Genomic DNA, 26,321 nt, shown 5'->3' on the forward strand with positions numbered 1-26,321 from the left:
TGCTTTACAATATAAGGGAGACAGTACAATTACAATACATTTCAGTACAGAAGGAATAGGAGGGCCCTGCTCATGGAGCTTACAATCTAAAGGAAGGGGGAGGTGATACAAAAGGTGATAGCTGTGGGGGATGATCTGGCGGAGGTGATTCAAGTGCAGTTCTTAGGTGGAGGTGGGGTAGGCTTCCCTGAAGAAGTGGGTTTTCAAAGATCGCCTAAAGGCAGACAGGGTGGGGTCTGACTGGACATGCTGTGGTAGGGAGTTCCAGAGGATGGGAGAGGCTCTGGAGAAGTCCTGGAGGCGAGCATGGGAGGAGGTGATGAGGGAGCTAGAGAGGAGGATACCATGGGAGGAGCGGAGTGGGCGATTTGGGTGGTATCTGTGGATGAGGTTGGTGATGTAGCTGGGGGCAGTGTTGTGGATGGCTTTGTAGGTGGTGGTTAGTATTTTGAATTTTATACGTTGCGTTATTGGAAGCCAGTGGAGGGATTGGCAGAGAGAGGAAGCAGTCGCTGATCGGTTGGTAAGGTGTATGAGTCTAGCAGCAGCATTAATATTAGACTGAAGGGGGGATAGCCTGTGTAACGGTAGGCCAGTGAGGAGGGAGTTGCAGTAATCGAGGCGGGATATAACCAAGGCGTGGATAAGTTGTTTTGTGGTGTCATTGGTCAGGAAGGGGCGGATTTTGGAAATGTTCCGGAGGTTGAGGCGGCAGGATTTAGCCAGTGAGTGGATGTGGGGCCCAAAGGAGAGGTCATAGTCTAGGATTACGCCTAGCACCCTGGCATGAGGGGAAGGACCAATGGTTGTGCTGTTGATCTTAATGGTAAAGTCGTGAGTGGGGGATCGGGGAGGAGGAAATATTACAAGCTCAGTTTTTGAAAGATTGAGTTTGAGGTAGTGATGTGACATCCATGCTGATATGTCGTTTAGTAGATTTGTGATACATGAGGAGATTGAGAGGGTGAGCTGGGGAGTGGAGAGATAGATCTGGGTGTCATCAGCATAGAGGTGGTATTGGAAGCCATGGGAGGTTATCAGTTGGCCCAGGGAGGAGGTATAGAAAGAGAGAAAAGAAGGGGCCCAAGAACAGAACCTTGGGGTACCCCAACAGAAAGAGGAGAAGGAGTTGTATGTGACACTGAAAGTGCGCTGAGAAAGGTAAGAGGAGAACCAGGAGAGAGCAGAGTCACGGAGGCCGATTATGTGGAGTTTACTGAGGAGGAGCGGGTGGTCGACTGTGTCAAAGGCAACGGAAAGGTCAAGGAGTATGAGTATGAGTATGGAGTAATGGCCGTTGGTTTTAGCAGTTAGTAGGTCATTTAGTGAGTTTTAGTAGGGCAGATTCTGTGGAATGTTGTGGGCGGAAGCCAGACTGTCGGGGATCAAGAAGGTTGTTGTCGGTGAGGTAGCATTTCATACGGTTGTGAACAAGGTGCTCGAGAAGCTTGGATGCAAATGGGGACAGGGAGATGGGTCTTAAGTTATTCAAACAGGTGGGATCCAGTGAGGGTTTTTTGATGGATGTCACTCCACTTCTTCAAACTCAATCTTTCCAAAACTGAGCTCTTAGTATTCCCCCCAGCCCGTGCCCCCTCCCCTGACTTCTCCATCAAGATCAATAACACAATCATCAGTCCCTCCCCTCATGCCAGGGTACTAGGTGTAATATTAGACTCCCATCTGTCCTTTCAGTCCCAAATCCATTCACTGTCCAAATCTTGTAGACTTCTCCTCCGCAACATCTCCAAGATACGCCCGTTCCTAACCTCGGAAACCACTAAGCAACTTATTCACTCCCTTGTTATATCTCGCCTTGACTATTGTAACTCCCTCCTCATTGGCCTACCTAATCGCAGGCTATCCCCTCTTCAGTCTATCATGAATGCTGCTGCCAGACTCATCCACCTTACTAACCGTTCTGTATCTGCCACCCCTCTCTGCCAGTCCCTCCACTGGCTTCCCATTGCCCAACAGATAAAATTCAAAACGCTAACAACGTATAAAGCCATTTATAACTCTGCCCCAAATTACATCACCGATCTTGTCTCTAAATATCACCCAAGCCATACTTTCCGCTCCTCGCAAGACCTCCTGCTCTCTTGCTCCCTTGTCTCCACCTCCCATGCTTGTCTCCAGGACTTCTCCAGAGCTTGCCCCATCCTCTGGAACTCTCTACCCCAATTTATCAGACTATCGCCTACTCTGCTCACTTTTAGGCGATCTCTGAAAACCTATCTCTTTAGGGAAGCCTATCCTGCCCTCAGCTAATGATGGAATCTTCTACTCTTCAACCAGCACATCCCCCACAGTTCCTACCTTTTGTACCACTAGCCCCTCCCTCCTAGATTGTAAGCTCCAAGGAGCAGGGACCTCCTATCCCTCTTGTATTGAATTGTATTGTTGCTGTATTGTCCCCCATTATATTGTAAAGCTCTGAGCAAACTGTTTGCGCTATATAAATCCTGTATAATAATAATAATAATAATACCTTGTGATAGCTGTGGCCAATCACAGCTATCAAAATGTAAACAATGTCATCATGAATGGTGCCAAACACATATAGAGAAACAATTGCTAATCACCACTGCACTAGTCGGCATCCCTAATCACCACAATCCTCACAGCGTCCCTAATCATCGCCATCCTCACAGCGTCCTTTATTACAACCACACCAGCCCCAGCATCCCTGATTTTTTTTTTGTTTTTGTATAGCAAAAAAGAAAAACAAAACCGTGGTGATTTCACCGCCTCAATACCAGGCACTTTTACCCCATTTAACCTTTACCCCATGGCGATTGCGTGGTCATACAATACTGTACCCATTAGAAAAGTTTACCTTTTTCTTTTAAATTGTGTTTTTTTTTTTTTTTTTTTTTTTTTGGTTTGTTATAAAATTTTGCAAATATATAATTATTTATAGATTTAGGCCAAAATGTATACTGCTACTTTTATTTGGTGAAAATAATCCAAATCAATGTTTATTATTTAGTCTTATTGTCACCAGTGCAGTACAGCATCACATTATAACTGGTGTGGCAGTGATCAGGGGACACTGGCAGACAGTACATTTTGTTTTTTTCCTTTTCTTTTATTTCACAATGTGTTTTTTTTATATATATATATATATATATATATATATATATACAGTCATGGCCGAAATTGTTGGCACCCTTGATATTTCTCCAGGAAATCATGTATTTCTCACGAAACGTATTGCATTAACACATGTTTTGCTATACACATGTTTATTCCCTTTGTGTGTATTGGGACAAAACAAAAAAAGGGAGGAAAGAAAGCAAATTCGACATAATGTCACACAAACCTCCAAAAATGGGCTGGACAAAAGTATTGGCACCCTTTCACACTTGCGGATAAATAAGAATGTTACAAGCATGTGATGCTCCTGTAAACTCACCTGGGGCAAGTAACAGGTGTGGGCAATATAGAAATCACACCTGAAAGCAGATAAAAAGGAGAGACGTTCACTTAACCTTTGCATTGTGTGTCTGTCTGTGCCACACTAAGCATGGACAACAGAAAGAGGAGACGAGAACTGTCTGAGGACCTGAGAACCAAAATTGTGGCAAAATATCAACAATCTCAAGGTTACAAGTCCATCTCCAGAGAACTAGATTTGCCTTTGTCCACAGTGCGCAACATTATCAAGAAGTTTGCAACCCATGGCACTGTAGCTAATCTCCCTGGTCGTGGACGGATGAGGAAAATTGATGAAAGATTGCAACGCAGAATAGTCCGGATGGTGGATAAGCAGCCCCAAACATGTTCCAAAGACATTCAAGCTGTCCTGCAGGCTCAGGGAGCATCAGTGTCAGCGCGAACTATCCGTCGACATTTAAATGAAATGAAACGCTATGGCAGGAGACCCAGGAGGACCCCACTGCTGACACAGAGACATAAAAAAGCAAGACTACAGTTTGCCAAAATGTACTTGAGTAAGCCAAAAGCCTTCTGGGAAAACGTCTTGTGGACAGATGAGACCAAGATAGAGCTTTTCGGTAAAGCACATCATTCTACTGTTTACCGAAAACGGAATGAGGCCTACAAAGAACAAAACACAGTACCTACGGTAAAATATGGTGGAGGTTCAATGATGTTTTGGGGTTGTTTTGCTGCCTCTGGCACTGGGTGCCTTGACTGTGTGCAAGGCATCATGAAATCTGAGGATTACCAAAGGATTTTGGGTCGTACTGTAGGGCCCAGTGTCAGAAAGCTGGGTTTGCGTCCAAGATCCTGGGTCTTCCAGCAGGACAATGACCCCAAACATACGTCAAAAAGCACTCAGAAATGGATGGCAAAGAAGCGCTGGAGAGTTCTGAAGTGGCCAGCAATGAGCCCAGATCTAAATCCCATTGAACACCTGTGGAGAGATCTTAAAATTGCTGTTGGGAAAAGGTGTCCTTCCAATAAGAGAGACCTGGAGCTGTTTGCAAAGGAAGAGTGGTCCAAAATTCCGGGTGAGAGGTGTCAGAAGCTTATTGATGGTTATAGGAAGCGACTGATTTCAGTTATGTTTTCCAAAGGGTGTGCAACCAAATATTAAGTTAAGGGTGCCAATACTTTTGTCCAGCCCATTTTTGGGGTTTTGTGTGACATTATGTCATATTTGCTTTTCTGCCTCTGTTTTATATTTGTTCCAATACATACAAAGGGAATAAACATGTGTATAGCAAAACATGTGTTAATGCAATACCTTTTTTGTGTGAAATACTTGATTTTCAGGAAAAATATCAAGGGTGCCAACAATTTCGGCCATGACTGTATATATATATATATATATATTCCTTATATCAATGCATTTCATTGCTATAAGCAAGCATTTTACTGAATGAAATGGATTCATTCAGTTTGTTTTGTTGTGATTGGCTATGATCGGTCATAGCTAATAACATCGTGCAGAGGGGCTGTTATTGACCCTGTCTGCATCATGTGATCAATCACAGCTAATACAATTGTAACAATGTGGCAAGAATCAAAGCAACTTATTGTTTACAATTGTCATATGGACACAGCTGGTGACAGATTGATGGCCAGGCGGGACTTTCATCGTTCACTGGCACAATTTGCTATAGCGCGGGTGAGAAGTGCTTAAATACCACCTAGGTGTCTCATCACACAGCGAAAGCAAAAGAATGTTACATCATTTCCGCTTTCAACAGGAAACATTGTCACTTTCACACTTGCAAATTATGTAGTGTTTTCATATTTTTGTCTAACCCCTGTATGTTCTGTACACCCATGTGTACTGCAGGCATGTTTACACATTTAAAACCTGTTGTGCTACAGGAAGTGCCACTAATCCTATAGTATGGTAGAACTTTATCGTTGCACAATGCTGTAACTAGCAGGGGCGGACTGACCATTTGGAAACTCGGGCACTGCCCGAGGGTCCGGGGTCATTAGGAGGCCCAATGAGATGCCCCTGGTACCTTTTTCATAGGCTTTTTTGAGTTTGGGCAAGGACACAGGGGCCCCATGATCCCCTATTGCCCGGGAGCCCCATGCGTTGTCAGTCCGCTCCTGGTAACTAGGCAACATTTTTTTAATGTATTTTGTTTTGCTCTTCTTTCTCGACCATTGACTCGTGTCTACAGGCTATTGCAGAAATGCAAGTACAAAAGTTTATTTGGTTCTCTTGTAAGCTTCAGAGTAGTTTGTATTTCTGTCCTGTCTTAAGCAGCCATTATATAGGTGTCTCTCTTGTCAATGTGTATTAGTTGGTGGTAAATTTATGGGCAATCATTTCTTGTAGTGGTATCCATCATTTTAGGTTTGTAATGAGCACAGCTGTAAGAAGTAATATATCTGACTGTTCTTTTTGCTGTAGGAATGATACCAATGCAACAGCAAACAGCCCGATTTCCCATAGTACCCGTGATGCAAACAAATGTTCCAAATATGATGGCAGTTGGATATAGTCCTCAGATTCCCCAAGCAGCGATGTCCATACAGGTAAATATCTGGCTGATATTGTTGGAATTAGTGCATTGTGTGACTTAGATTTCTGCCGCACACTACTACTTTATGGTTTAACTGTATAATATCCTGATCACTACTGTGATCACAAAAGTGATGATGCTAAATCATTGCCTAGTTAGCCAGCTGCAAATGAAGAGCTTACATAGCTGTATTGCTGAACCAGAAGTAAAATGTGTCTCCTTTCTTACTGTTCAGTGTGGCAGATGTGTGTACATCACAAAACTAGCTGCTCAGAGTAACTAATCTTCAGACAATTAAAACGGTAACATTTTAATAGATGTACCAATATTAAAACCAAAAACCTTAATATATCTAAAGTTTGTATTTTGAATTTTACATGCACTCTATGATGATGACATGATGACATGTCTTCTATATGACAAAGTGGAGGTATGCATACATCTGTCATATAATGAATTAAGACTGTACAGTACACCACTTTATTCCAGCTTACACATACAGTGATCTAAGGAACACCCCAACTATACACATTATACCTCCACCTGACCTCCCCAATGTGTATTCTCTTGGAAAGTGAAGCATCTTTGTTTTTGCAGGGTGGAATACCTATGGGCCATATGCAAGCAACACCAATTACTTTTATGGGTCAAGCTGGTTACTTGGGAATGGCTCCTGCAGCCCCCGCATACACTCCTGACATGCAGAAGCAGTATGTTGAAGAACAACAGTAAGTGGATTTTTTTAGTACCATTTATTCACTAAAGTGATTTATATATATTTGTTTATATTTTAAGCTCTCCAGATTTGTGCAGACCTCTTGATGAGAGGATCATCAATGAGAGCCTTTTCACTTCTAGGTGATCCCTGCTCAGTGACTATGGCACTTGGTTTTATACAGATCTGTATTATCTCCACATATTTGGGGAAACCACTGAGGAACTCTTTTTCAATATTACTTGGAATTATAGCTGTGGAGATGGTTCAAAGTCAGGAATCTTTTGGGGGATAGAGGTGATCTCCCTTCTAGTATCCTGGAATGTTTAAAGCAAGTCTGTTTAGAGAGAAATAAAGGGACTGCTGTAGCTTTTCTTCTGAAATTTCTAGTTGCTTGGTTACCCACTACTACTTTTAAAATTACTTTTTGTACATTTTTTTTTTTTTTTAAATCAGAAGATAAGCACCACAGAAAAGTAACTACAGTAGCACATCCAGAAATAAAATATCAGCACTGGCAGCGTGTGTGTGCGTGTGCGTGTGTGCGTGTGTGTGTCCCCCCTGCTGAAAGGACCGCCCTATAGTAGATATACTGCTTCCAGGTAGGGGGCGTGCACGAGCTCTACCTACACCGCCATTCGCGTTCGTGGGGTACAGTGTCAGTGCTTTTTTTTTTTTTTTTTTAGCACTGATCACTGTATTGGTGTCACTGGGGATGTCAGTGACACCAAGTCGGTTCTCCCCAGTGTCAGAATGCCCGCCGCAGTCCCGCCAAAAGTCGCTGATCGTCGCCATTATTAGTAGGAAAAAAAAAAAAGAAACTCCAGTATCTATACCACCATTTTGTAAACGCTATAACTTTCATGTAAACCAATTAATTTACACGTATAGGGATTTTTTTTTTTGGCCTAAATTTACGATTAAATCTGAAATTTTTTTTTTTTGTTTGTTTACATTTTTTTTTTACTGAACATGTTTAATAGCAAATTTTTTTTATTTTTTTTTTTGTGGGGGGAAAAAAAAGGATGTAAAGTAAATTTGTGTGCAGCGTTGCATGACTGTCCAACTGTCAGTTAACGTAACGTAAACCGCTTCTTTAACTGCTGCCTGACCGCCCTAAAGCAGAAATACTGTTACAGGGCGGCACGGGTGCGCAAAATCATACACACTACTATATGTATGTATGTATGTCATTTGTGCTCCCATGGTTTTCACGCCCCTCCCAGATAGCATTAGATTGCCCTTCAGTACACCAGTAATCACATTTAACTCCTTGGTGGTCAGGAACATGCTCATACACCATAAACTTCCATTGCTAGTAAATCTTTGATCAGCTCAGCACTATACCAGCATTCACATTAGTATAGTCTTCCCAAAAACACAGCAATAGCGGTATCAGCCTGGCACCTGCCAGCACCTGCATTTAGCCCCTGTGCTTACCCCCCCCCCCCCCCCCCGCCCCTTCTCCCCCAGCAAGTGCAGTGTCAGTAGGTCACTGTCACTTGATACATTTGTACACAAAACAGCAGCGATCCGGTAAATTTTGATGACTCTCATTTGCAGCAGAGTGCCAGTACTAGTGCCGCTCCACCTTTTGGTGAACTGGCGAGCACCAGCGGCCTAGTACATCCTGGTCTTTCACATACCAGCACTGCAGTATCACTTGGTGATGTGGTGAGTCCCATAAGTGCAGTACAAGCTGCTGCGGTGGCGAACACAAGTATTGTCCTGCAACCACCCAGAATTCGCACACAGGGCTGTAGAGCCCCTAGTTTCCTTCCAGATGTGCTCGCAAATCCCGATTGGCAGCCCCCAAATTCTGCAGCACCCGTACCCCCCCCCCCCCCATTCACTACCCAACCCGGAATTCAGGTGTAAACAGCCAATTTAACTACCGTATCTTCCGGTGTATAAGACGACTTTTTAACCCATGAAAATCTTCTGAAAAGTCGGGGGTCGTCTTATACGCCGGTATACGGCAAGCTGGTGTCAGGGCGGCACTTTTTCGGGGGGCGGCGCGGTGCCACCCCCCCCCTTCTTCAACGAAAGAGACACTAAGGACAGGGGCGGGCAGGGGGCTGCTGTTTCTTACCTGGCTCCGGTCCCACGACGATCTGGTCCAGGAAGCGCAGCTGCTCCTTCATTCTGTTTGGCCGCTCGATGTCCGTGTGGCCGCTCGGCTCCGCCTCCTCACCGGTGATTGGGCGCCAGAACTATAGCTCAGGAAAGGCACACAGGCGGCCAATTACTGGCGAGGAGGCGGAGCCAAGCTGCCCCGTGAAAATCGAGTGAGAGAGCGGCCGGTAAGTGTGCAGCAGCACCATGCTGGAACACTATTGGCACTATTCCTAATCATCGGTGTCAGTGGGAGGAAAAGTGTCCCATCATTGGTGGCAGAGCGAGGAATAGCACCCCATCATTGGAATACCATACATCTGATGTTTTTTTATTTGGTGTACGTTGGAAGAGGGGTAGTCTTATACGGCGAGTATAGCCCAAACCCTATATTTTAACAGGAAAAGTAGGGGGTCGTCTTATACGCCCAGTCATCTTATACGCCGGAAAATACGGTACTCCCCTTGATTTTTTTTTTTCACAGAAGATCTGTATGCATTGATTGTGGATCAAAGCAATTTATATGCACAACAATTTATTGCCGCCAACCCAAATTCAAACCTTGCCAGACCATTCGCATGGAAACCCATTATGGTTTTCAAATTTTTAATTTTTTTTTTTTTTTTGGGGGGGGCCTAACCCTCAGCATGGGCATTACTAAAAAAAATGAATTGCGGTTGTATTGTTCCACAGACCTGATTCATCATATGCCCATGTTCTCTGCTATCATTGCCAGGCATAGATATGAGAGTAGAATGTGTTTTTATGCATTTCAACGACAACACGCTCTGTTGTCCTCGGGGTGACCCTGAATTTGACCGGCTCCACAAAATTCGGCCCCTCATAAATCACCTTAACCACAAATTTGCAGATGTCTATACTCCCCCAGCAAAAAATCTGTGGTGAGTCCCTCATTAATTTTTCTGGCCACCTTGCATTCAAACAATTTCTCTCCAGCAAGCGTGCCAGATATGGGGTCAAGATATATAAGACTTGTGAGAGGGCAACAGGCTATACATATAAGTTTCAGATTTACGAGGGAAAAGATAGTCACGTGGAGCCCCCCCCCCGGATGCCCAGACTATATGGGGAGCAGTGGCAAGATAGTTTGGGACTTGGTGTCATCCTTTTTCCATATGGGGTACCACTTATACGTGTACAATTTTTATGCAAGCATGCCATTATTTAGACATTTTGTACAATCTTGGAATTGGTGCGTGTGGCACCGTGCGACCTAATGTGTGCTCACCATTAGAAGTGGGTGGATGCAGGGCGGTATATTCTAATGGTGGGAATACCACACACTTTTTCTGGCAGAGATTTCTTCTCTTGTGTTCATTCAGCCCACAGGATGCATAAAAAAAAAAATCCCAGCATACTGTATATACCCAGCAAAGACCAACAACGTACTGGTACATCACTGGACTTTGGTTATACCAGGATGATGCCTACTGCAGGATTTCAGTCCTTGTTGGCATAGTGTGTTACCAATTGTTTTCTTGGTGACTGTGGTCCCAGCTGCCTGGAGATCATTGACAAGATCCTCACGTGTAGTTCTGGGATGATTCCTCACTGTTCTCATCATCATTGACACTCCACGAGGTGAGATCTTGCATGGTGCATGTCACCTAGGGAGACTGACAGTTGTTTTGTGTTTCTTCCATTTGCGAATGATTGCACCAACTGTTGTCACCTTCTCACCAAGCCGCATGGCTATAGTTTTGTAGTCCAGTCCAGCCTTGTGTAGGTCTACACTCTTGTCCCTGATATCCTTGTACAGCTCTTTGGTCTTTGCCATGGTGGAGAATTTGGATTCTGATTGTTTGATTGCTCCTGTGGACAGGTGTCTTTTATACAGGTAACAAAATGAGATTAGCAGCACTCCCTTTAAGAGACTGCTTCTATTCTCAGCTTGTTACCTGTATGAAAGACTCCTGGTACCCAGAAATCCTGCTGAATGATAGGGGATCAAATACGTATATCCTTCATGAACATGCAAATCAATCGGTGCATAATTTGTTAAACATGCATTTCTTTTGAATTTTTTGTTGCTATTCTGTCTCTCAGTGTTACTATACACCTACCATTCGATTTTTAGACTGATCATTGCTTTGTGAGTGGGCAAACATTCAAAAACATCAGGGGATCAAATACTTATTTCCTTCACTGTATCTAGAGTCTGATGGACCCCAGATTTCACAAAAAAGAATATATGACAATTTCCCTTTGACGTTATAGGGAATATTTGCATTCCCTGTGATGGCATTAAAAATTATCCAAAAAAAAGCAAAGGGACCGTGTAACTTATTTTGATTTTTCTTTAAATTATTTTTAAAGAAAAAAAGCACCCTTGCGTCCCCCCCGTGTGTATGCACGAGCTTTGACCCTGTGCCAGTATGTAAACAGCGGTTGCACCATGCATATGAGTTAGCGCCACGAACGGCCGATCAAGGGCAGTAACTCTATCACTAGATATCCTCTATAAATTTTAAAATGGTAGCTTGCAAAGGCTTTTAAAGCGTTGCCTATGGATATTTAAAAATGGATGCAGTTTGTTGGCATTGCATGGGGCATGCGCCGTTTTAAAGCATGTCATGTTTGGTATCTTTTTACGTCTCATATCATCATCTTTTATATTTTACCAAATAATTGGCCAATATATTGTGTTTTAGTGCCGCGCAGAATAGCAAGAAGAGGCCTGGTCATTAAGGGGGGTAAATCCTCTGGAGGGCAAGTAGTTAAAGGTTAATTTCACCTTTTTAGAAGCATGTTACATCCATGTTTAGGATGTAACATGCTCCTAGTGACCCACTTCCCAGCGCTCCCTGATTTGTGACAGCTCTGCCCACACAGTTGCCTCATTCATTCACAGTTTCCTGTGAATTAACTGGACTACAAGTTCCCTCAGCCATTGTGTCAATGTCAGTCATTGAACTTCAAGGGTGCTGGTGAGTGCTCTTGTAGTCTTTTGATACTGCCTGCACATATTGGAGGTACAGGGAGACCTCTTACTGAGAGTCTGCAGGATCCTGGCGTTGCACCTGTGATCTGATTGCAGGTGCAATGCTTCAAAAAGGCTGCAATACAATCATTTTTAATTTTTTTTTACAAAAAGTGAACTTGTCCTTTTTACAAGATCTGTTAGTGAGCACTCAAAACCATGTCCTCCTTGTGTAGTCTTGTCTGCTGCCCACTGAACAGATCTCTATCTGGGGTATTTAGTTTATGTGGGTACATAACACTAATATTACCCAAAGCAACACCGCTGTGGCATTCATACATGTTGAGATGGTTGGCATCTTTCTGAAATATTTTTGACTCGTCACTTTTTATATTAATCTGTGCATTTTTGGTTTTACCATGGGCAAAACCAAAAGCTAGGAATTGATCTCTGATGTTTCACAATCTTTTCAGCCATATTTTTGTATGGTTTTGCTAATTTTACATACTGTCATTTTGATTATTTGTGCATTTTTTTTTTTTTTTCCCATGATGTTTTCTAAATACTTTGCCTGTCATATATTACTCTTGGTAAATGTGCATGTAATGCTTATTTTCTTCTTCTCTGCATTTTATTATTTAGAAAGCGATTTGAACAGCAGCAAAAAATGTTAGAGGAAGAAAGAAAGAGAAGACAGTTTGAAGAACAAAAGCAGAAGTTACGATTGCTAAGCAGCGTAAAACCCAAAGTAAGTGAAACATTTATAGATAGATATTGGTGGTGGTGGTGGTTTATTTCCCCATAGTGTTCATTTTTTGATGAAGTTCTGCGTCTTTCACTCACATTGCGAAATCATTCGGCACTGTGCCTTCTGCTTAGAGTAGTTTTGGTTAGGGGGTGGTATTATCTGAAAAAATAAACTTCAAAACTTGGTATTCAAAGCAACTTTTTGTTGTCTAAATAACCTTGATTAATAATTCAGTGTATGTTGGTAAATATTTTATATATAATTGAAATTTGGAAATGTAAGTTTCACACGTCCTGTATATTGTTTAAGAGCTGTTTTGAACTAGCACTGGTGTAGCACTGCTTTTTACTTCCACAAGAGATCAAAGTGAGAACAAGCAACAGAGGGGAGTTGCATAGCATGCCATGTATACTATTTTGTAGTCAAATAGCTGAAAATACGTTTAGAATGTATCCTTGAATGTCATAAGCACAGCAAGTAATCTTTGCGAGACAAAGCATATTCATAACAAAGTAGATACCGTGGACCTTCAGTGCAAATGATGTTTGCCTTGAGCTAACGATTATGCATTAAAGTATTTAAAAGAACATCTTAAATTTAGTGTTCTGCATGCAAAAAAGATGCGTCCAATCTAAACTCCCAAAAAACGCAACTTTGTATGCCATGCAATGTCACGATCAACCTGCATTACAGTTATGAAATCTTCTTGTTTCATTAGTTCAGCATTTTAAAGAGGTCTAATTCACATAAACAAATTTTAAATGTAGCGGCTTGATTTTATTTTTATATGGCTTACCATCTTGTAAGTAGTTCAGCCATACGCAGTTGATTATGAGCAAACTACATATGAACCACTTGCTACATGTTGTTGCAGGCACCTTCTGGTAAATGTCATGCTTGCCTTCTAAAGCTGAAATCTGGGTTAGACAAATGATGTATAAATATAAGAGCCCTTGTATTCTGATGTGAAATTTGGTGTCCTGTATTCATTCCTGATCCGTATAGTAATTTAGCTCTTGCATCACTTTCCTGTAATAAAAGACCAGTCACTGCTGTGCTTTTCTCTTTGTGCAGACTAACTGGTCTTTTAGTTGCCCCCCTCCTTTTTAGTTTTCTTACTTTTCTGCAGGCAGCCTTTAGTGAGTGGAACTGTTGGGTCCTACCCATAGCTCTGCTCCCTGTACAAGCTACATGCAGCAGTGATAATATACATTCTGTGTTTAAAAGGTAAAATCTGATTTTGTAAATGTATTTTTTGCAAATAAAGTAGATTTATATTCTTTGTGTATCTTGAGGATTATATTTAGATGCACATTTGTGAGCCAGACAATCTTCAAAATCGTGAACAATTTTGAGCCAGTTTGTAAAGAAAACCTTTCCTGAAGAAAAAAAGAAAAATATGGGGAGGCTTTCATTGCTAACTAGCCATTTGCTTGGCTGCCATGCTAACATTTTAAGCACTTTAACACTATAAACATTTTGAGTCAATTACTGAACAAGTAAGCACTTTTTTTTAGATTAAATCCGCTATATACTGTACATTCCAGGTGCATTATAACAAAAGGTATGCAAAGCAAATACAATTTCTTTTCCTAGGAAAAAAAAGGTCTGACAAGCCCTCTGCTGAGTCAGAGCTCTCCAATCAGTGGGGAGCGTGAGTTTTCATTTTAAAAGATATATAGATTTGACTCATTATTGGGGGGGGGGGTGTTGGGCCTCTGAAATGCAGCTGCAGGCAGGGGACACTCTTTTCTACTCGGCCTGCGGCTGCTTTATTCCGAAGATGAGCTGTAAAACTTTTTTTTTTTTTCTCTTTTTATTGCAGCTGGAATGTACGTAGTTGTTTCACTGTAGAAATTAATATCTAGATTCTCTTAAATGGTTGTAATTCTAATCTGATACTCTTTATACTTAAAAAATATGCTGCCATAAAATAATCTGAAAGACATTGTGATTGTTTTATTTCACAGCATTTTAATTAATTTTTTTCAGACTACTGAAAGAAATAGAGATGATGCACTGGAAGCCATTAAAGGAAACCTAGACGGTTTTTCCAGAGATGCGAAAATGCATCCAACTCCTATAATGCATACCAGGAAACCAGGTAATGCTGGCGAGAAATCGTTATGTTTTATGTTCATATTGGCTGAAACAAAAACTCTTCCTGCATCTTTGTTTAATATTCAGATATCTTAAGTAGTGTGTTTTTACTATGTCCATGGGTAATTGTCATCTTCTTGGACTCTTGCAAGGCATTCAACTCATAACTTGCTGACCAGGAAATATTGGGGCCTAGATCCCTTTTTATAGCATGGATATATTGTACATGTAGGATAATGTTTGTTTCTTCCTGCTAACACAACAAGTAATTGCAGCATGTAATTTTAATAGTGAAACTCTCTGACACCAAGAAGAAGTGAAGAAATACACATATACTGTACAGTGATTAAATCCTTTGTCATTACGAAGTTTGAAAATACTTTTCTGTACACTTACCACAAGCAATTAGAAGATACACTCTGTGATAACTAATTGCAAGATTTATGGCATTGAAAAGCTTCATCAACTCTAATAAATGTGGACATAGAAAATGAATAGATCCATATTTCTCCAATGCATCCAGCACACTATGCATTTGCAATATTTTTATACAGGTTTGTGTCTGATGACGCAACTCTTCCCGACTTGGTGACCAGCGCATGGGCTCTGAAGGAACGGCATGCCCGTGCCACTCCTTCATAGCTGTGTGCCATAAAAAGTGACTCCTGCGCATGCACAGGAGTAGCATCATTGCAGCTCTGCCATTCAAGCCGCCGCTGCCTGCAAACCTGGAAGAAGGACTGAGTGAAGATGGAAGCTCTGGCAGTAATGACAGAGTGCCGCTGGAGGGCTTCTTTTTAAGGGATGTTTCACATAGTGTTTTAGTATGCAATGTATACTAGCACATTATGACATTGCCCTGCAAGGTAAAATTTATTTTTTTTCTTTTAATAGTTTTCTACCGTCTCTGGCTTCTTTTTTGCGCAAAGTGTTACTTTTACAGTGTATTGGTATATGCATTTTTTTTTTTTTTTTTTTAGTAATTCAACAGTGCCACTTTAGTTCTCCTTACCAGTTCAATATTTTCAGGCTCTTTTTCTGTCCAGATATAGTACTGCGTTTTATTTATTTTGGGTATTTACGACCTATGTAGCTACTACACTGCCAGGTTTAACTGCAAGAGTCACCTTTTTATTCCCTTGGGTATAATGTTCTAGAAATAGAAAATTCTGTTGCTGAAACTGCTTGGTCACTGATTATTATACACTGCTCAAACCACTTGCCAACTGCTCAAACCACTTGCCCTCTAAAGGATTTACCCCCCCTTCTTGACCAGGCTATTTTTTGCGATGCAGCGCTACGTTACTTTAACTGACAATTGCAATGCTGCACCCAAATAAAATTGTCCTTTTTTTTTTTTTTTTTTCCCCCACAAATAGAGTTTTTTTTTTTCATTTGGTGGTATTTTGATCACCTTTTTGTGTTTTTTGTTTTTTTTTGCGCTATAAACAAAAAAAGACCAACAATTTTGGATTTAAAAAAAATATAATTTTTTTTTTTTTTTTTTTTTTTTTTTGAGCAGCCCTGCCACCCTGTTCAAATAATCAATAATTGATGCAGCGCTGATATAATTAACAATAAAGTGGGTTTCAACCGTGAGAAGAAAGTGAATTCGGTGTTACACAGCCCGCACAACCTCGGCACACAGTAATTCCCTCTATAGCATATAAATGCTGTTTATAAATACAAATGCAGTCCACAGTAAATATAGATGCATGAACAAGTTCCTGACGAAGCTACGAGGGGCGTGGCGTAACGCGTAGATGTGACGTGGTGACGCACTTCCGGGTTGGCGCCATTTTGCTACACCAGAGTGCCTCAGTACACCCATGAGAGGTGTCACAAGCGATTTTTCATCTGCTGAAACGTGAGTTGTAACTTGGCGGTTTTTAAATGGAATAAACGTGATATACAGTTTTGCACTATGGAGGATCTTTGTGTTTTTGTTTCATGATTATCACCATCCCATGAGCTTTTGAATACACGTACAGCGGTACCTATTCAGGGGGAATAGCAGATGGTGAAGGAGAGAGTACTGGAGAGTGAAGAGTGTCTTGCACCTGGAGATAACGCATAGGGTCAAGGTGTGACCCGTAAGGCTATTTGGCCCCTGTGGGTCGCAGGGGGAAGGTGAGCGGGCATGCTAGCCATTCAAGGATTGTCACCTACCACTTTGCACGAGCACAGAAGCATGTGTGTCCTCTAAAAACTTGTTCATGCATCTATATTTACTGTGGACTGCATTTGTATTTATAAACAGCATTTATATGCTATAGAGGGAATTACTGTGTGCCGAGGTTGTGCGGGCTGTGTAACACCGAATTCACTTTCTTCTCACGGTTGAAACCCACTTTATTGTTAATTATATCAGCGCTGCATCAATTATTGATTATTTGTATATTTATATGTCCATTTAAAAGGTGAGGATTGGATGTTGGCAGCTGTTCTTATATTATATATTGTAAACTTGGCAGCGCAGGTGGACTTATTACTTACTTCCTGCCACCCTGTTGCAGTAGTTCTGCTATAGGGTGGTCGGGAAGCAGTAAAAGGAGCACTTTGAAAACACATCAGATCTCAATGAGGAAAAATATCATGCTGGATATCTATACCGATATGGACTGGGTAATTGGTTAGGAATGTAAGGATGCCCCATTGTTTGATGGAAATGAAAATTATCAACCTTGCTGCAATTTCATTGCAGCAGCTCAAAATGGTACTCAGTAGTTTGTATGGCCACCACGTGCTTGTATGCATGCCTGACAACGTCATGGCATGCTCCTAATCAGATGATGGATGGTGACCTGGGGAATTTCCTCCCAGATCTGGACCAGGACATCACTGAGTTACTGGAGTCTGAGGTGCAACCTGGCGACGTCTGATGGACTGAAACATGATATCCCAGAGGTGTTCTATTGGATTTAGGTCAGGCAAATGTGGGGCCATTCAATGGTATTAATTCCTTCATCCTCCAGGAACTACCTGCATACTTTTGCCATATGAGACCGGGCATTTTCATGCACCAGGAGGAACTCTGGACCCACTGCACCAGTGTAGGGTCTGACAATGGGTCAAGGATTTCATCCTGATATCTAATGGCAGTCAGGGTGCCATTGTCTAGCCTGTAGAGGTCTGTGTGTCCCACCATGGATATGCCTTCCCAGACAATCACTGACCCACCACCAAAACAGTCATGCTGAACGATGTTACAGGCAGCATAACGTTCTCCACGGCTTCTCCAGACCCTTTCACATCTGTCATATGTGCTCAGGGTGGACCTGCTCTCATCTGTGAAAAGCACAGGGTGCCAGTGGCAGACCTGCTAATTCTGGTGTTCAATGGCAAATGCCAATCGAGCACTATAGTGGCGGGCAGTGAGCACAGAGCCCACTAGAGGACGTCGTCCTCTCAGGTCACCCTCATGAAGTCTGTTTCTGATTGTTTGGTTTGAGAAATTCACACCAGTGGCCTGCTGGAGGTCATTCTGGTAGTGCTCATCCTGTTCCTCCTTGCACAAAGGAGCAGATACCAGTCCTACTGATGGGTTTAGGACTTCTACAGCCCTGTCCAGCTCTCCTAAAGTAATTGCCTGTCTCCTGGAATCTCCTCCATTCTCTTGAGACGGTGCTGGGAGACACAGCAAACCTTCTGTGCCATCCTGGAGGAGTTGGCCTGCCTGTGCAACTTCTGTAGGGTCCAGGTATCGCCTCATGCTACCAGTAGTGACACTGACCCTAGCCAAATGCAAAACTAGCGAAAAACTGTCAGAAAAGATGAGTAGGGAAAAAATGTCAGTAGCCTCCACCTGGAAAACAATTCCTGTTTTGGGGGTTGTCTCATTGTTGCCCATTTAGTGCACCTGTTAATTTCATTAATATCGAAGCAGCTGAAACTGATTAATACCCTCTTTGCTACTGAACTGACCAGATCAATATCTCAGGAGTTGAATTGACTTGATGCTATACTCTGATTAAAAAGTGTTCCTTTTAATTTTTTTTGAGAAGTGTAGTTTGCTCCAACCTCTGTGATGGTCCCATCTACTTATCAGCTTGGCATGCATGTTAATGTGGAAAAGAATATAAAAAAGGCACAGGAAAATGGGAAAGCGACTATGCATTAAATGGGTTCTATTACTATAGTGGTTCTTTGTTCAGTAATTCTAGATTCTAAAAAGCTACCATACAATACCATACATGTTAATGACCATGTATGTGTGAGAAGACATATTTTTGTTTATAGAAACTTACAGAATTAGAGACACAATGGAACTTTTAATGCATAGTTACGCAGAATCATTTAAATATGGTAATATTTATATTGTGGTTTGTAATGTTTGATTTTATAGCTTTTTATTTATTTTTTTACCATACAGTTGGCGTTAGGATGTTCTCAAGTGAAACAGCCGACCCGATTCTGCCTTCTTGGATTTACAAGGACAGTCTTGTTCCAGGTATTTCATCTTAATTTTTTTATTGCAGTTGTTTTGTTTTCAAACTAACTGGAATATAAAAACGCTTTTAAAAAGTGTTTTGTTTTTTATGGCAATATCCATTATAGTGCTGCAATTTCAGCCCTTTTCAAAAGGGCAGCAAGTACTAGTATTCACTCTTTTGGCTTCAGTATGAAATGTTACATCTGCTATAGGGTGACAATATTTTTTGGTCCGTTAGTGCGGCTATCCCTTATTTTATCTTTGCCACAGTTTTCCGTGCAGTTACTAGAATGTCAATAAAGATGATTAAAATACTTACATTTACCACAACTAGAACGTAGCTCTTATTTAACTACTTGCCCTTCAGACAATTGCGCGGTCATGCAACGTTGCACCCAAATGAAATGGTTAGGTATTTGATCGCCTGTACGGTGTATTTTTTGTGTTTTTGTTTTATTTATTTTGTTGCGCTATAAACAAAAGACCGACAATTTTGCTGGAGGAAAAAAAAACAATATTTTTGACTTTTTGCTATTAAACATGTCCAGTTAAAAAAAAATTTAAAAATCACATTTCGTCATAAATGTAGGACAAAATGTATTCTTCTACATGTCTTTTGCTAAAAAAATGAATTGTAAATTAATTGATTTTATGTGTAAGTTATAGCGTTTACAAATGGCTGGTATAGATACTGGAATTTTTATTTAATTTTTTTTTTCTACTAGTAATGGTGGCGATCAGCGACTTGTAGTGGGACTGCGGCGGGCATTCTGACACTGGGGGGAACTGACTTGGTGTCACTGACATCCCCAGTGACACCAATACACTGATCAGTGCTAATAAAAAGTACTGGCACTGTACTAATGGCACTGGGCAGGAAGGGGTTAACATATGGGGCGATCAAAGGGTTAACTATGTGCTGTTTCACTGTTGGCTGTGTTTGTGCTTCACTGTAAGCACACTGCTTTTGTATGTTTGTGTTTTTTTTTTTTTTTTTTTTTTTTTTTTTTTAAGTTTGGGAGCATTTTTTTCTAAATTGTACAATACAGGAAAATAGCTTGATCTTCATGGGTTATAGGCTGGTCCCTTCAGGTGAATGGGCTCTGGCAATGCTTTTGAAGACATGCCACCTGGTCCTCCCCCCTATAACCCTTCTTCATTCTGTGAATCCTTAGTTTTTGGCTGGTATCTCAGGCTATTGGACCTCTTCCACTTTATCCAGAAATCACTCTTCGTGTAACTAGTTTATTTTAATATTGGATTCTTTTAATCAACTCGTCAATGTTGGGAGAATTTTTTTCAAAGCTGCTCTGCATAGAGCAGTGTATATGAATACTCCAAGTAGCATTCCCCCCCCCCCCACACCCCACTTCCTTAATTCCAGTTTATAGATTGAATGTTACTGTTAGAGATGAGCGAATCGAAGTATCCGAAGTGGAATTCGAGTCGAATTTCGGAAAAATTTCGATTCGTGCCGAATCCGAAAAACAGCCTAATTCGGACGCGCGAATCGAAATTTTTCCGAAAATGGCGGCTGACATGTGCGGCGACGGAGCGGGGATGTCGGGGAAGGCGCGCAGACAAGGCGCGCTGCCCCATAATGCATTCCTCAACGACATGTGATCGCATCAGCCAATCAGCAGCCAGCCAGCCAGCACTGTGTAATGGTCGAGGTATATATAGCGGCCATTTTGGAAATCTTCATTTGCCTGCAGTCATTGAACAGAGGCAGACCGCTCTGTACTAGGGACAGGGACAGAGTTAGGGCCACAGAAACAATACTTGGGGACAGAGAGAAGTTACTTAGGGACAGAGAACCATTACTCAGGGACACAGACTTGTTAATGAGGGCCACAGAATCGTTCTTTAGGGACAAAGAAACGCTAGTTAGGGCCACAGAATTCATACTCAGGGACAGACAGAATTGTTACTCAGTGCCAGAGAATTGTTACTTAGGGCCACAGAAACGTTATTAGGGCCACAGAATTTTTACTCAGGGACAGACAGAATTGTTACTGAGTGCCAGAGAATTGTTACTCAGGGACAGACAGAATTGTTACTGAGTGCCAGAGAATTCTTACTCAGGGCCACAGAATTCATTCTCAGGGACAGACAGAATTGTTACTCAGGGACAGACAGAATTGTTACTGAGTGCCAGAGAATTGTTACTCAGGGACAGACAGAATTGTTACTGAGTGCCAGAGAATTGTTACTCAGGGACAGACAGAATTGTTACTGAGTGCCAGAGAATTGTTACTCTCACAGACACAAAATTGTTACTTGCACAGACACAGAATTGTTACTTGCACAGACACACAATTGTTACTCAGGGCCACAGAATTCATACTCAGGGACAGACAGAATTGTTACTGAGTGCCAGAGAATTCTTACTCAGGTCCACAGAATTCATACTCAGGGACAGACAGAATTGTTACTCAGGGACAGACAGAATTGTTACTGAGTGCCAGAGAATTGTTACTCAGGGACAGACAGAATTGTTACTGAGTGCCAGAGAATTGTTACTCTCACAGACACAAAATTGTTACTTGCACAGACACAGAATTGTTACTTGCACAGACACACAATTGTTACTCAGGGCCACAGAATTCATACTCAGGGACAGACAGAATTGTTACTGAGTGCCAGAGAATTGTTACTCAGGGACAGACAGAATTGTTACTGAGTGCCAGAGAATTGTTACTCTCACAGACACAAAATTGTTACTTGCACAGACACAGAATTGTTACTTGCACAGACACACAATTGTTACTGAGTGCCAGAGAATTGTTACTCAGGGACAGACAGAATTGTTACTGAGTGCCAGAGAATTGTTACTCAGGGACAGACAGAATTGTTACTGAGTGCCAGAGAATTGTTACTCAGGGACAGACAGAATTGTTACTGAGTGCCAGAGAATTGTTACTCTCACAGACACAAAATTGTTACTTGCACAGACACAGAATTGTTACTCGCACAGAGACAGAATTGTTACTCAGGGCCACAGAATTCATACTCAGGGACAGACAGAATTGTTACTGAGTGCCAGAGAATTGTTACTCAGGGACAGACAGAATTGTTACTGAGTGCCAGAGAATTGTTACTCTCACAGACACAAAATTGTTACTTGCACAGACACAGAATTGTTACTTGCACAGACACACAATTGTTACTGAGTGCCAGAGAATTGTTACTCAGGGACAGACAGAATTGTTACTGAGTGCCAGAGAATTGTTACTCAGGGACAGACAGAATTGTTACTGAGTGCCAGAGAATTGTTACTCTCACAGACACAAAATTGTTACTTGCACAGACACAGAATTGTTACTCGCACAGAGACAGAATTGTTACTCAGGGCCACAGAATTCATACTCAGGGACAGACAGAATTGTTACTGAGTGCCAGAGAATTGTTACTCAGGGAAGACAGAATTGTTACTGAGTGCCATAGAATTGTTACTCAGGGACAGACAGAATTGTTACTGAGTGCCAGAGAATTGTTACTCTCACAGACACAAAATTGTTACTTGCACAGACACAGAATTGTTACTCGCACAGAGACAGAATTGTTACTCAGGGCCACAGAATTCATACTCAGGGACAGACAGAATTGTTACTGAGTGCCAGAGAATTGTTACTCAGGGACAGACAGAATTGTTACTGAGTGCCAGAGAATTGTTACTCTCACAGACACAAAATTGTTACTTGCACAGACACAGAATTGTTACTTGCACAGACACACAATTGTTACTGAGTGCCAGAGAATTGTTACTCAGGGACAGACAGAATTGTTACTGAGTGCCAGAGAATTGTTACTCAGGGACAGACAGAATTGTTACTGAGTGCCAGAGAATTGTTACTCAGGGACAGACAGAATTGTTACTGAGTGCCAGAGAATTGTTACTCTCACAGACACAAAATTGTTACTTGCACAGACACAGAATTGTTACTCGCACAGAGACAGAATTGTTACTCAGGGCCACAGAATTCATACTCAGGGACAGACAGAATTGTTACTGAGTGCCAGAGAATTGTTACTCAGGGACAGACAGAATTGTTACTGAGTGCCAGAGAATTGTTACTCTCACAGACACAAAATTGTTACTTGCACAGACACAGAATTGTTACTTGCACAGACACACAATTGTTACTGAGTGCCAGAGAATTGTTACTCAGGGACAGACAGAATTGTTACTGAGTGCCAGAGAATTGTTACTCAGGGACAGACAGAATTGTTACTGAGTGCCAGAGAATTGTTACTCAGGGACAGACAGAATTGTTACTGAGTGCCAGAGAATTGTTACTCTCACAGACACAAAATTGTTACTTGCACAGACACAGAATTGTTACTCGCACAGAGACAGAATTGTTACTCAGGGCCACAGAATTCATACTCAGGGACAGACAGAATTGTTACTGAGTGCCAGAGAATTGTTACTCAGGGACAGACAGAATTGTTACTGAGTGCCAGAGAATTGTTACTCTCACAGACACAAAATTGTTACTTGCACAGACACAGAATTGTTACTTGCACAGACACACAATTGTTACTGAGTGCCAGAGAATTGTTACTCAGGGACAGACAGAATTGTTACTGAGTGCCAGAGAATTGTTACTCAGGGACAGACAGAATTGTTACTGAGTGCCAGAGAATTGTTACTCAGGGACAGACAGAATTGTTACTGAGTGCCAGAGAATTGTTACTCTCACAGACACAAAATTGTTACTTGCACAGACACAGAATTGTTACTCGCACAGAGACAGAATTGTTACTCAGGGCCACAGAATTCATACTCAGGGACAGACAGAATTGTTACTGAGTGCCAGAGAATTGTTACTCAGGGACAGACAGAATTGTTACTGAGTGCCAGAGAATTGTTACTCTCACAGACACAAAATTGTTACTTGCACAGACACAGAATTGTTACTTGCACAGACACACAATTGTTACTCAGGGCCACAGAATTCATACTCAGGGACAGACAGAATTGTTACTGAGTGCCAGAGAATTCTTACTCAGGGCCACAGAATTCATACTCAGGGACAGACAGAATTGTTACTCAGGGACAGACAGAATTGTTACTGAGTGCCAGAGAATTGTTACTCAGGGACAGACAGAATTGTTACTGAGTGCCAGAGAATTGTTACTCTCACAGACACAAAATTGTTACTTGCACAGACACAGAATTGTTACTTGCACAGACACACAATTGTTACTCAGGGCCACAGAATTCATACTCAGGGACAGACAGAATTGTTACTGAGTGCCAGAGAATTGTTACTCAGGGACACCTAATCGTTGAATTAAATAGTATGTCAGACAACATGCAGAGGAGTGGCAGAGGAGGCAATGTTTTAGGAGCGAGCAGACGTGGCAGCAGAGGAAGGGGTCGAGGCAGCAGTATTCGCAGCCAGAGGCCAGTGCTCCCGGTGTCATCCAGCGGTCGTGTCTCCACCGACAACCCTGCCGTCATTGATTGGTTGGCTCGGTCGTCTTCCTCTTCCCAGGTCACCTCTGACACCTACAGCCAACGGTCGGTGGGTACGTCAGACACAACCGTTAGTTGGCATGGCCCGGGACCAAGCCCACTGAAATCACGTGTCCTCTACCTGCCCCTGTCCTTTGCTGTTCCCTCACCAAGCGAAGTATCGCATGCTGTGGGCTCAGCCCCACTGTACAGTGAGGAAGAGCTAACAGAGGGCGGTCAGGAACGGGGGGAGACATCGGCCTTTTCAGCAGCCAAGCGAACAAGTACTGGCGAGGAGAGTGGCTCGGTAGCCGGTCTAGAGACAGGTCTGTCTCCTGACCCAGACGCAGCCGAGGGGGCTAGTAGTGAGGCGGAGACCCTACTTGATGATGAGGAGGTTGATCGCACTTGGCAGCCTCGTCGTCATCAGGCAATTTCTTCCGCATCATCAGGAGAAGAGGGTGGCAGCTTGGCAGCGAGCAAAACAGTCGGTGGGTTGCCCAGGAGACAGCAGCAGGGTCGCATCAGTGTCAGTGGAGCCAAACGTCCACGGAGTAGAGCACCAGCTCCACTGCAGCCTACCACCACGGCCAGTAGTGGTGCCGGTGCGCACGGAGGAAGTAGCAGTCAGCCAGTGAAGAGTAGCGGGGGCAAAGTTTCCTACTCGGTGGTGTGGCAATTTTTCCTCAAGCCGCCCGAGGAAGTAAACGTAGCCGTATGTCGACTATGTGGCCAGAAATGCAAGCGTGGCCAGGGGGCCCATGTTGGGACTACAGCGTTGCGTCAGCATATGCAGCGTCACCATTCGGTGGCCTGGGAAAACCGTGATAAACATACGGCGGTTCTGCCTGCCCCAGCCCCCGCTCCATCACCCGCTCCGTTACTTGCTCCGTCACCCGACGTCGTCAATCGCCCTCTATCAGCCAGTCAAGGCTCCAACACCTCTGCTGAGGGGAGTTGTCGCTCATTGGCATCTTCCGCTCGTTCAGATGCTCCTTCTCCTGCTACTCCTCTTCTCGGATTCCGTCAACAGTCTTTCTTGGAATCCGTATCCAAGAGACAACAGTTTGCGAGCACGCACCCGACGGTGCAAAAGCTGAACGTCCTCCTGTCCAAGTTGCTGGTGCTGCAGTCCCTCCCTTTCCAACTGGTGGACTCAGCACCTTTCCGAGAAATGATGGCTTGTGCCGCGCCGCGGTGGAGAGTGCCAAGCCGTCATTTCTTTGCCCAAAAGGCAGTGCCAGCCCTGCATTCACATGTAGAAGAGATGGTGGGCCAGTCTTTGAGCATGTCGGTCTCTGCCAAAGTGCACGGCAGCGCCGACGTGTGGAGCTGTAACTACGGTCAGGGACAGTACATGTCATTTACGGCCCACTGGGTGAACGTGGTGCCGGCACAGCCGCACCAGCAACTTGGACAGGTCACGACGCTTTTGCCTCCACGTTTGCACGTCCTTGGTCCAGCAAGCATGTCCGCCTCTACCACCTCTTTTTCCGCCGTGTCCTCAGCCGCCACCCCCGTGCCAAGTCCCATTACCCGACCGGCATATCACATGTGCAGGGCGCAACGGTGTCACGCTGTGCTGCACCTGGTATGCCTTGGCGAACGTAGTCACACAGGGGAGGAACTGCTGAGTGTAATGAACAGAGAAATCGACAGATGGCTGTCTCCGCGCAAACTAAAAATCGGAACCATGTTGACTGACAACGGAAAGAACATGGTGTCTGCTCTGCGTCAAGGAAGGTTGTGCCATGCGCCATGCATGGCTCACGTGTTCAATCTGGTTGTCAAGCGGTTCCTAAAATCCACCATCCCACTGCAAGACATCCTTAAAATGTCACGTAAA

The 26,321-nt window shown here is 42.9% G+C and overlaps 1 protein-coding gene across 1 annotated transcript in view; it reads left to right on the forward strand.

The window, feature by feature from the left end:
* Positions 1–26,321, forward strand: part of SYNRG (synergin gamma) — a 124,146-nt gene that overhangs the window by 20,495 nt on the left and 77,330 nt on the right. Inside the window, exons 3-7 of the mRNA XM_089673598.1 lie at positions 5,849–5,973; positions 6,558–6,688; positions 12,374–12,479; positions 14,472–14,583; positions 18,952–19,029. Of these exons, the coding sequence (XP_089529724.1) occupies positions 5,849–5,973; positions 6,558–6,688; positions 12,374–12,479; positions 14,472–14,583; positions 18,952–19,029 (552 nt within the window). The remainder of the gene's footprint in view (positions 1–5,848; positions 5,974–6,557; positions 6,689–12,373; positions 12,480–14,471; positions 14,584–18,951; positions 19,030–26,321) is intronic.

This window comes from Staurois parvus, unplaced genomic scaffold (assembly GCF_062004578.1).
Source record: "Staurois parvus isolate SC_StPar_1 unplaced genomic scaffold, SC_StPar_1.0 ptg000142l, whole genome shotgun sequence".
NCBI lineage: Eukaryota > Metazoa > Chordata > Amphibia > Anura > Ranidae > Staurois > Staurois parvus.